At 36.1% G+C, this 12,595-nt stretch overlaps 1 protein-coding gene across 7 annotated transcripts in view; it reads left to right on the top strand.

The window, feature by feature from the left end:
- The window catches only part of HNRNPC (heterogeneous nuclear ribonucleoprotein C), a 45,253-nt gene that overhangs the window by 25,103 nt on the left and 7,555 nt on the right, over positions 1 to 12,595 (top strand). For 5 of the 7 annotated variants that reach the window (XM_057542587.1, XM_057542589.1, XM_057542588.1 and 2 more), the window contains 2 exons: positions 3,197 to 3,311; positions 3,899 to 3,946. In XM_057542587.1, the coding sequence (XP_057398570.1) occupies positions 3,197 to 3,311; positions 3,899 to 3,946 (163 nt within the window). The remainder of the gene's footprint in view (positions 1 to 3,196; positions 3,312 to 3,898; positions 3,947 to 12,595) is intronic. The other 2 variants (XM_057542591.1, XM_057542590.1) reach the window with 1 other exon arrangement.

Raw genomic sequence — 12,595 nt, 5'->3', positions numbered from 1 at the left:
TGTTCATGTCTTCTCTTTGTCTCCCTCTCCATAAACTTAACAGTCTGAGGTGTTCTGGATGTTATGACTGACATTAGCCTAATAAAACTGTTGGGTTTATAGGTTTCATAGGCTCAAGAGGATTTTAGTTATTAGGCCGTTTTGTGTTAGTAGAGACTGGATAACCCTTAGTTGGCAGTCTTGAGTAAGGTAGGGGAGATAGGAGTGGTATTTCATAAGGTACTATTGCTGCTTAAAATGGCTGTGTCTTACTGCACACAGTCGACTGGGTGAAGACAGTATAGCTTAGTCATGTGTTCTAGAGTCAGATTGCTAGGCTCTATGTTGGGGCCTCACAACTATGTGTAACTATGTGTTGGGCAGTCTACACATAGTTTGGCTGAGCCTTAATTTTTCTCGTTTGTTAAAATGAAGGTAATAGGACCTCAGTTTATTATCTGTTCTTACCTGAGGTAATAATACTTCGGGGTTGTCAAGAGAAATTAGATAAATTGAGAGGATTAATTGAGACGATTCATGAGAAGCTTCTAGTTCAGTATGTTACACTCAGTAAAAGGTTGTTTTAGATAGTGGTTCTTCCAGTAGGGTTCTCTGTGATCTAGCATGTTTAAATTTTGAGAAATGAGATCTGAGCTCTGTTCAGAAGCAGTTTATATTCTAAACTTTAGATCGCATTACATATGTTCAGTCCATTGCAAATCATTCTTTAGAGCTCAGGATATTTCGTCTTTGGCCAGTGGATCGATAACCTTCAAGTTGGTTCCTGTGTCCTTGAGACCTTACTCTTCTAATATTGCATTGCCTCCTTGCTTTCTGGTACCACAAGATATCCCAGGTCATCTGTGTATTTCTTGATTTATCCTGGGGTTTGTCCCTTTTTCATAAGAGTGTTGGCTCCTTTTAATGGGGGTTATTTAGAAACCCACTCCCTGTTATACCAGGAGTGTTTGTTACTGAATTTTAATTGCATCTTGGGCAGAATAGGGGACACTTACTTTTTTAAGAAAACAAAATGTATGCTTTTACGTGCACTTTGTACTGCAGTTTCAAACAGTCATATCTGTGTTTTTACCAAAATTAAGATTACTAAATGTTATTTTAGATTTGAGGTTCATTTTATTACTATATATTCTATTTTGGATATTGACTTAGTACAGTTTTCCTTTGAACAACATGTGTTTGCACTGCGCAGATCCACTTATACGTGGAATTTTTTTTTTTTTTAATAAATATGTATTACAGTATTACAGGAACGTTGGTTGAATCCCCCAATGCGGAACCACGGATAAGGAGGGCCAACTGTTAAGTTATATGCAGATTTTCAACTGTGCAGAGGGTCAGGGCCCCAACCCCTATGTAGTTCAAGAGTCAACTATACTGTAGTTTAGAATCACATGAAATAATTATTCTATAAGGTTGTATAATCAACTTGATATATAGTTTAGTTCTGTTTCATTTTGTTATTAATTTTTAAATTGATTTAAAAATTCTATCTTTAGTTTTGTAAAATCTTAGGATTCCAAAGTCAAAACTATAAAAAGCAAGGTTGTTATAAACATTAAATATTAAAAATTAGAAATGTTTAGTGAGCCAAGAACTCTGAAGATTATTCATAAATGTAATGGTGTTTAGCAAGTAGTGTACTTAAATGTCTGTTTTTCAGTTAGTTATTTAAACTGAGTTTTGGAGAGCTGGCTAGCTTTTGGCTAATTGTTTTTTGACAAATGGTCTCTTCTGTTAAAATACGAGGGAGAACGTGAACTCTTTCGTAGGTAGTGGGTGGCATGGTAAGCAGCTGGGCACTCTGGCATAGGTATTTTAAAAATTATGCTGTATATGGAAACTAGGATTTTTTTTTTTTTTTGCGTCTTTCCCTTTTCTTGGAGTGTGTGTATGCATGCATGTAAAGGTTGTTTACTTAAGCATCTTGCTGTTTGCACGGTATTTCTTTATTTTTTTAAATAGTTTCTCCAAATAGAGTTTTGTTTGTTTTTTCTTTGTAAATATATTTATTTATTTTTATTTCTGGCTGCGTTGGGTCTTTGTGGCTGTGCGCGGGCTTTTCTCTAGTTGCGACGAGCAGGGGCTACTCCTCATTGCAGAGGGTGGGCTTCTCATTGGGTGGCTTTTCTTGTTGCAGACCACGGGCTCTAGGCGCGCGGGCTCTAGAGCGCACGCTCAGTAGTTGTGGTGCACGGGCTTAGTTGCTCCGCGGCATGTGGGATCTTCCTGGACCAGGGCTCGAACCCGTGTCGCCTGCATTGGCAGGCAGATTCTTAACCACTGCTCCACCAGGACAGCCTTGCACAGTATTTCTTAAGTATTTTATATGCAACTTTTCAGCTTATCCTATTTGTGAGGAGAATTAAAAATTCCCCTTTGGGGATAATTTTGAGGGTGCCATACTTCAACCATATTAATTCATGAATTGCTATATATTTATATCTCTGAGGTAATTTACTCATTCCTAATATTTGCTTATTTTATTTTATTTATTTTTTTAAAATTAATTAATTTATTTATTTATGGCTGTGCTGGGTCTTCGTTTCTGTGCGAGGGCTTTCTCCAGTTGTGGCAAGTGGGGGCCACTCTTCATCGCAGTGCGCGGGCCTCTCACTATCGCGGCCTCTCCCGTTGCGGAGCACAGGCTCCAGACGCGCAGGCTCAGTAGTCGTGGCTCACGGGCCCAGCTGCTCTGCGGCATGTGGGATCTTCCGGGACCAGGGCTCGAGCCCATGTCCCCTGCATTGGCACGCGGATTCTTAACCACTGCGCCACCAGGGAAGCCCTTGTGCTTATTTTAAATGCACAGAATCATTTCTGGAAAGGCAACTGTTGGTCATTGATACTTTTCTACTTTGATAGTAACTGAGTGAGCACTCTCTGAATGATGAGAGTTTCTCATTGAAGTGTGCAAGCTGAGGGTAGAAGGTACCAGAGACAAACTTAATGTGTTTTGCATAATGAATGCTTTGTTGGTACAGAACAGAGGACAAAGAAATGGAAGATTAAGTCCAAACCTTGTAAAAAATTCTTGAGCCTTTTTTATATGACAAGGAAAGATGAGGTACATCTTTTGACCTTTGTTGATGTGTATGGCCATGTACACTTTAAAAAGCTGCAGTTTGAGGACCACCCCACCCCACCCTACCTCTCAACGGAGGTGTCATTAAAGTTTTTGTTTTTGTTTTTTCAGATATTAATCTGGCCGCAGAGCCAAAAGTGAACCGAGGAAAAGCAGGTGTGAAACGATCTGCAGCGGAGATGTACGGGTCAGTACCAGAACACCCTTCTCCGTCCCCTCTACTCAGGTCCGGAACTTTATTATTTATAACTGCATTGTGTCCATCAGTGGGCATCTTCTCTATCTGTTTTCTGGATGTGGGGAGGGTTAACTGTAGTATGTTTTATATGTGCGAAAGTAATGCTTTATTAATTTTGTGTTAATATACCTCCTTTTACCCCATTTCCCAGAGAATTATTAGAATTCCCTGAGGTTTTTACTATTAAAGAGTAGTTTGGTATTTAAAGCATAAATTAAAGTCCTTCAAGAGGAGTTATTTAGCTTCTAAGAAGCTGGGGAGGGAGAGAGGGAAGGAGGATGACATAAGAATGTTTAATTTACTATTGTATTTTTCCATGTTCTTATTTTAGCTGTTATGTTGTGTGTTGACATTTTAGCAATCTTACACCTAAATTTGCAGTTTGGCCACTGAATGTCCAGTGACCTAAGGTGATTGGAATTTAGTGATCTGTTGTTTAATGATTGGGCGTTAGTTCATGCTAATCTGTTGATCTATTTGTTGGGTTGGTTTCGCGTGGGGTTTTTTTTCCCATCTGCTGTTGTGAATTTACATCAACAGTTCCAAATTAATCCTCTTTGGTATTTATTTTTCAGCTCCTCTTTTGACTTGGACTATGACTTTCAACGGGATTATTATGACAGGTATGTTTAAAATGTTTGTCTATTCCAGAAAGAAGCTGTCTAGTGAGAACCATTTTATTTTTCTATTTCGTAGTAATAAATGTTCCATTTTGTAGTAATGAATAACAGACATGTTTTCAAATAAAACCCCCTCTTTCTGCCAGAACATAATGAAAAAATACCTTCCCCAAAATTGTCAGAGGTAGACTAGCTAAGGTGACGTTTCTGTTGATTTCAAAGAATCAGTTTATATATTTTGTCAGGGCAAATGTTTTAATTTGTTTGCCACATAAAAGTAAGGACTGACTTGCCTAATGATGAAATGGGACTAAATTAGCAGTATCATGTTCTCTTCATTATTTCCCTATTGCATACTGGCCCCTTGGTTTTGCATTGTAGGGGATTACAGCAAAACTATAAAAAATGATTCCTAACCTTAAAAATCCAGTAGTCTCCTTTGAGCAAACCAACCAATACGAAATAGGATGCAATAAGCATATATAATGAATTAACAATATAGATTGCTTTAGGAGTTAATGTTGAAGTGTTTTTGTATTGTAGATTGGGGGTGATGATACAGTTCTAGAAGGCAGGGAGGTTGGAATAATGATTATGATTTCTTGTGCCTACAGAATAGCATTTGTATTTGAAAAAGTCATGAGAAAATTGGTAGATGTGTGGATAGGGATAAGTTATGTATGACTTTGAGTGTATAGAAAATTTTAACAGTATACAGTTCTACCTTCATGAGAATTGTCCTCTAAAGTTTTACTTTTAGTTGTCTTGGTGAAGCAGTGAAACTTTGACCATCCCTTTATCATCCCACTCTAAATAAGTTTGGGAAAAGCTCTTTTAAGTGAGGAATTTCAAAATTGAGTAAAAGACAGCAGAGAATAGTGAAATCATTTAGATGTTTGCAGAAATATCTTCAAATTTCTTACCACTGCTATTTGGTCTTAAAAATTGGTGACAACACCACTGTTGGCCTCACTTTTTAGTTTTTCAAGAGGCAAGAGAATACCTTTAGTTATTTTCTGTATTGCTTGATATTACAGAGTGTCAGTGAAAAGGAATGTCTTTGACCTTCCATTCTAATCTCAACCAGTAGAAAAATAATTCTAATGAGTGATGGAGTAACCAAATAGTAGCTGAAAAGAGCTCATTTAAATATATACTGAGGTCTGTTGGGGAAACGAACATTTTAATAATGGAAAAACTTCTCAGGAAAATGGTATAGTTTTCTCTCAGAAGTCATCCTGAAGATACTTTATTCACAAGATTAAGATACAGTTAGTAACATCCTGAATCAACTGTTAGATTCTTAAGAATATGGGAAATTGGCTGTGAGATGTGCTGAAAGCTCTGCTTCCCGTTATGTAAATGGAGGTTAAATCTGTCTACTTAGTCACTTTAGTCCTTAGTCATACCCTGAAGAACATGAAATTCACATGAATATTTCAAGACATAAATTTGACATTTCTACTACCTATTGTTATGTTAGGGAGGCAGCTGATACAGAGCAGAGAAAAGAATAATTGAGGAATCCAAAGACTTAATCACTTAGTGGAAAAGGTTATGACCAGAGTCATATATGTCATCTCAGTTTTCTTATCCCTAAAATGGAGATAATAATGCCTACTAATAGAGTTGTTATGAAGACTAAAGGAAACGTGGAAGATAGATTGCATTATAAAATAACCCTCAAATATTATTATGCTTTTAATCAGTCAAGAATTCACAATCTTTTTAGAGCATGACTATTCCTATAATATCAAAATGAAGGGAATCATGTACACCCCACCATTCCTGTCCACAAAAACTAACATCTCTAGCATAATTAGAGTTCTTTATGTGACAGAAGTCTTCATAGTGAAATGAAGACTGATTGGTGTTTGTTTTCTAGACATGCTGTTTAGTAGTTACTTCAACTTTTTTGTTTACTCTGTGTTATGGAACTTTTTAATGCAAATATACATATATAAGAAAGTAGTATATCAGTAAAAGATAAAGACTGCTTTTATAAACATAACGACAATACCATTTATAATTAAAATAGTTAAAATAATCTCATCAGTTTTCCACAGACTGGAAATTTTTTTAGACCACAGATTTTGCAGGTTGTATTTTGTGTTGTTTAGCATGTTCCTCTGCCACCTGTATTCCCTGTGAACTAGTGGGGTAGATTTGGAGGCTAGTTGAGATTCAAGTACTATTTTCTTCTTTTCTTTTCTCTTTTTTGACATGGGGGAGGTGGGAGAGGAGACCAGAATAGTTCATAAAGGTATTATGCACTTTAATCATCATTAGCCTGACTTTTGTCAGAAACTTTAAGAATGAAGGCATTGGGTGTTTCTTAAGGAGATATATATATTTTAGATATCAGGGAGTAGGTGATTAATGATGTTAGGAGAATTAGAGTGATTTGTATTTTTGCTTGGGTATTTGTGGGTATTGGTGATCAAGTCCCAAAGATTATAAATACTCTACCTTTAAAACTGGAGGATAATCAAATATTAAAACTTAACTGAGTCACTTATATTTTAATATGCTGTCTTCTGAGGAGACAGCAGATTGGATTCTGTAGTCTTAACGCAAATTACCTTTTTCATAAATTATGTAAATTAGGCCTGTCTTTTTATTTGTTCTTAAGGCCATTCCTGATGTAATAGATGTTGGAGGTTCTTAGATGAGTTTAACATAAGTTGCCAACATATGTGAAACTACCACTTTAGATAGAGTTGTTAATGTCACTCAGATACATTGTCACCTCTTTCAGATATGCTATAAACTGTCATGCATAGTTTATAATTACTCAAAGATTTGTTAACACATTTTTTTTCTGGTAGGAATACAAGGCTTAAAGTTGGGTGAATATTCATGGGAGTCTGTGTATAAAACTAGGAGAGTTGCATCAGTTACCCTTGAGTACAAAACATACTGTTCATTGATGTTGAAAGTCTGATAAGTCCTATAAGCTGACAAAGATCCAGTTCGAGTTGTGTCCTGTTGAATCTTGTTGCTTCTAGGGAAATTGTTGCTGGAGTAGTTCTGTTAGAGGACTTCTTGTGTGAAGCAGTTCCTTTGAGTGGTTTTTCTTTCAAATGCTTAAATTAATTACTCTTTATTTATTTTAATTCTCTTTCCACATTGATATTTAGTCATTTATTTTTGAAATTACTGATCATTAGAAGGCACATTGTGCTGTTGTGCCAAAAGTGTTGTAATAAAAATAATTGGCACATTGTTGGAGATAAACAGGCATTAAAGCTGTAGTTTTTGGTATAGCACAGGGAACTCTACTTGATACTCTGTAATGACCTATATGGGAAAAGAGTCTAAAAAAAGAGTGGAGATACATATATGTATAACTGATACACTTTGCTGTACAGCAGAAAGTAACACAACATTGTAAATCAACTCTTTTCCAATAAAAATTTTTTTTTAAAGCTATAGTTTTTGAGAAATCTTACCTTTCACACAAGAGGATTGGAATATACTAAAAGCAGATCTGAAAGTTCTTCGATAGGCTAACACGTATGAAATTGTTTGTCACAGCTAACCTGGCAATATTCTTATCAAGCTTGATTTATAAGTGTTTTCTGATTTCTGCCACAAATATTTACAGTGTATTCTTAAGTGTAAAAACATATCCATTTTTAGGAAAAGCTTTCAGATGTACTTTCTGTAATCAGTTGTAGTCCCGCTTTTCTTTCCCTTATAAGATCACCCAGGGAAAATGTTTTGGAATTACAGAGTGGTGATGATAGCAGAAATTTGTGAGAATACTAAAAATCACTGAGTTGTACATATTCAAAGGGTTTATTTTGTGGTTTGGTATGCGAATTGTGTCTCAATTTGAATAAAAGAAATATCAGTTATAGACAGTGGAGTAATTCTTTCTCAGTCATTCTTCTATAAAGAACTTGGGAGCACTTACTTAGTCTGATTTGATAATAGGCTATAGTATGATAGCTGAGACATGTTAAATACCTGGTAAGCAAAAGATCTGGTTCAAAAGGACCCTGGTTTTAGTTCAGTGGTCTTTGAGGACTTTATAATACATAACTTATCATAAGTTGCATATGGATAATAATGTCAACAATGTATAAGTGACTGAACTGTGAAGTTGTTCCACTAGAGATTTTTCAGAGTGCTGTTATTACTCCACATATAAATATATTAAGTAGATATTGCTAGTGCACCATGAATAGAGGAATGAAGTAAATCTACAAGCAGATCAAATATGGCACATATGTGGTATGCACTATATTATACAGTAAAGAAAGTGCTATGAAATTAATAGGGGCTGCTATGTGTCCTGCTTTGTACAGGATTGTCTCATAGAAAGATGAATTGTGTTGCCCTTTGGGGAGCTGTAAGCTCCCCTGTTAAAATTTAAAGAGCTCCAGGTAGTTTCACAAAGGGCAGTATTTGAACCTGCCTTTGGTATTAATAAGCAGGAGGGTTTTTTAGGCAGATAGGGTGAGGGTACATCTCTAATAAAGATACACAGTTATGAATATCCTTAGCATATTTGGGGAAGCAGCCAGCTGTGATTGGAAAGAATGTTGGTCGTCAAGGGCAGTTGTATGGCATATTTAGTTGTGTCCTATTAGCAGTGATGTCTTATAAACAACCCCATGACTAGAAAAGAGAAACTGGAGGAGGAAAAGATCTGTAGTTACCATTGTAAATGTTGGAATGGGGAGAAATTTCTGAGGTAGACTGCTCTTGGCATGGTTTATTGGGTCAAAGTTATGAGAGCAGGTGCTTTGTAGGGAGAAAATAGTCAAGTAAAGCTGAGATTTTTATCTTTTATGCCTAGAATTATGCCATTAAAGGCATAATCTTTTTTGCTAAGTGACAAGTGTTTGGAAGCTTTGAGTTGTTAGAATTTTGGGAAATAAGCAATTTTGTTGATACTTACCCTACAGATCTTTTCCACTAAGGTATGCTGGTAGAGAGTGGAGAAAAGAAGTTGAGGTGGGGGAATCTCCATTGAAATGCAAGACAGGTAAAAGAGGCTGACCATCATATTCCTTAAACTAATATTTGAGCCCTTATTTTGTTCTAGGCATACAGTGTTTTAGGTTTTGAATTAAGAAGTCAAAAAATACAGTATATGGATTGGAGGCACCACCACCCATCTTATTGGTGTTAGAGGAGCTGTCTTCTTGGCTCCTTCCTTTTCTTCCAATTTTCTGATATTCCTGAGCAACACTGGACCCGAGAGATGGGCTTTGTATGTGTGTATGAAGGAAGAGTACATGAAATATTTAGGTTTTGGAGAATTGAGTGCGACCATCTGCTTGGAAAGGGCATGTGATTCAGAGAGCAAGAGGGTTCTTGGCTACTTGGGAAAGCTAAGAGATGCCTCTTTAGGTGACAGTTTAAATGTCATTTTAGGCATAGGGTGAAATTTTTCATTTGCTTAGAGCCCTTTTGTTGGTTCGTTCTTTCTTACGGGAACCTGATCATGTTGTAGTTGGCAGAAAGATTTTAGATGAGTGCATATATTAGTATGACTATACTTTGAACATAAATGTGGTATTATTGGACTTAAATTTGTGTCCTGGACTCTTGTTGAGTAAGTGGGAGATATTTATTTGAAGGGGAAGCATTTGAGTCTAGATCAAAGAATCTGCTTTGGCTCTTAATTAAATGGTGTTTTGGGTACATTATTACCTAATGGAAAGGTAACCTCTGCTGTTTTAGGAATCTACTTCAGGACGTTCTCCATCCTGGTATACTTTGTCAAGCTCCTTGATGTTAATTTTTTCTTTTTTAAAAACCTAGCTTTGTTGAGATGTAATTCATTTTAAAGTATACAGTTCAGTTTATATATTCCAAGTTGTGCAGTCATGACCATGATGTAATTTTGGAACATTTTATCACCCCAAAAATAAACAACTTGCTAGCAGTTGTTCCCTATTCTTCCTCTATCCCGAGGCCTAGTAGCAACCACTTTCTATCTATAGATTTGCCTGTTGTGGACATTTCATGTCAGTGCAATCAGATGTGTCTTTTATGACCAGTTTCTTCTGTGAATTTTTCACAGTTAATCCATGTTACACCCTGTATTAGTACTTCATTCCTTTTTATTGTTGAATTATATTCCATTGCATGGATAATACCTCATTCTGTTTATCCATTCATCAGTCGGTAGACTTTTGATATGTTTCCACATTTTGAATAATGCTGCTCTGAACATTGGTATACACATTTTTGCATGGGCATATGTTTTCATTTCTCTTGGGTGTGTACCTAGGAGTAGAATTGCTGGGTCTTAATGATAATTCTCTGTTTAACTTTTGGGGGGACTGCCATACTGTCTTCTAAAGCATCTGTACCATTTTACCTTCCTGTCAGCCATGTTATGAGGGTTTTAATTTCTCCACATCCTTGCCAACATTTGTTGTATTATGTATCTTTGTTGTTTATTCTAGTGTGAGGATTATCCTATTGTGATTTTGATTTGTATTTTCATAAAAGCTGATGTTGGGTTTTCATGTGCTAATTGCCTGTTTGTTCATCTTTGGAGAAATGTGTTCAGATCCTTTGCCCAGTTTTATATTGGGTAAAGCTTTTTCATATATTCTGGATATAAGTCTCTGGATACAGTATCTAATATCATTTTTGAAGTTTATTACTCTTTTTAGCTTTTTTTAATAGTTTCACCATTTTGCTTTGTGGTCATAGGAGATGTGTAACTATCAATTTATACTAAGGACATTTAGCTAGTTTGTTATGTTTTGTTATAGACTTAAAAAGTTATAGAATTCTAGGCTCTCTTTAGAAATTATATATAGGTATAGGTAGATGTCTGGAAGGAACAAACCAGAACAGCGCTGTCCAGTAGAACTTTGTGTGATGATTCTATATGTGCAATATTGTTGTGGTAGACAGCCACATATGGGAAATGTGGCTAACATGACTGCAGAACTGAATTTTAAATTTGTTTTAAATAGCCACACATGGCCAGTCACTACTCAGTTGGACAGTACACGTCTGGAGTGCTACAAAGTTAGTCCTAACTAGGTATAACAAATTTTGAGTAGTGTTCAATATGAGAAATATAATGAGTAAAGACTGTTCTTCAGGAAGTTAGAGAACCCAGACTGTAGTTTTGGAACAAAGCTGTTGGGAATAGTGAAAGAATATCCAGGAAACGAATGTTATTTTTCAAGGAAAGAAAGAGGACATATCCTTTTGACAAATAGGATAAGATTATACTTTGATACCCTCTTAAACTGTAATCCAAGGAATAAGAAACAGAGTCTACCAAATAGAATTTGACTTGTTTCGGTGGATAAACTTTTTTTCCAGGACCTTTATTACTTTACAGTGATAAGTGTGCTATTACTGTGAGATTAGTGGAGTTTAGCAAGGGGAACAGATTAATAGGGTACAAAAAGTATAATAGCAGGAGAAACTCATCTATGGAAAATTGTCTTTGTGATTTCCTTACAGGAAGCATGGCATAGTAGTCTCAAATTACATACATTATAGGCACAAGATCTGATTTTTATTTTGTAATAAATAGCTTGAAAAAGGATTCAGTTTTGTGGTAGATTACTATTCAAGTTTTGTCTTATTTTCTTAGGGAAAAACTCTCTCAGTAGTCTTTATAAAGCTAGAAAAAAGGCAGACTAATCCTACTGGCTTTCCAGTTAAATGGGTAGGTTTGGTTTGTTATCTGTTGTTGATAATGTGGCTGGTGATAATTTCTTCCCTAGAGGCCAGTTTAGGAAAGTCACTTATTTTCTCAACAAGTATTTGTTAAGATCTTATTATGAGGCATTGTTGTGTGCACCAGGGGTACTAGTGGAAAATAGATGGTCTCAGAGAAGATGGATGGGTTGAACACATATAGAGCACGTTAAGATGTTATGTATCTTTAGTTTTTACTCTGAATGAGGGGAAGGCCATTGGAGAGTTGTGAGCAGAAAGGATCTTAATTGTAATGTTTTAACAAGATTATTCTGAAAATAGATAATAAGTGGCTGATGGAATTATCTAGACAAATAATCATTTGGGGAAGGATCAGGGAGGTGACGGTGGGAATGGTGAGAAGTAGTTGAATTTTGAAGTTAATGCAGACAGATTTGCTTCCAGATCTATGTGAGGGCTAAGAGAGGAATCAAAGATATCACCAAAGTTTTGGCTTGGAATTTATAGAAACAGTGGATAGGGAAAGAACATAGAAGGAACCAGGGTGAGGGGTGAATATAACAGATGAGTTGTGGACATGTTCATTTAACCTCCTTATTAGACATCCACTTTGAGAGATGTAAAGTAGGCAGTAGCAAGTGTGGAAATCATTGGTGACAAGGGTAGGTTTTGATAATGGTGGGGGCACAAAACTTTACAAGGTGATTCAAGAGAGAATGGAAAGACAGAAATTGTGGAGACAACGTAGAAAACTTTAAAAATATCTATCTATACAGTAAAATTTACTCTTTCGGTGTACAGTTTTTACATGCGTACCCATGTATCTACTAGTACAGTCAAGATATAGGTAGTTTCATACCTCCAGAAATTCGCCATGAAGCTCCTTTGTAGTCAGCTCTTCCCTCCACCCTATCCCCTGGCAACCACAAATCTGTTTTCTCAGACAACTCCTTAAAAGAAACTTTATTGTAAGTGAAAAGAGAGAATTGTACTCTCACC

The sequence above is a fragment of the Balaenoptera acutorostrata genome, chromosome 3 (assembly GCF_949987535.1).
Source record: "Balaenoptera acutorostrata chromosome 3, mBalAcu1.1, whole genome shotgun sequence".
Taxonomy (NCBI): domain Eukaryota; kingdom Metazoa; phylum Chordata; class Mammalia; order Artiodactyla; family Balaenopteridae; genus Balaenoptera; species Balaenoptera acutorostrata.
This window is presented reverse-complemented; position numbering and strand designations above follow the sequence as displayed.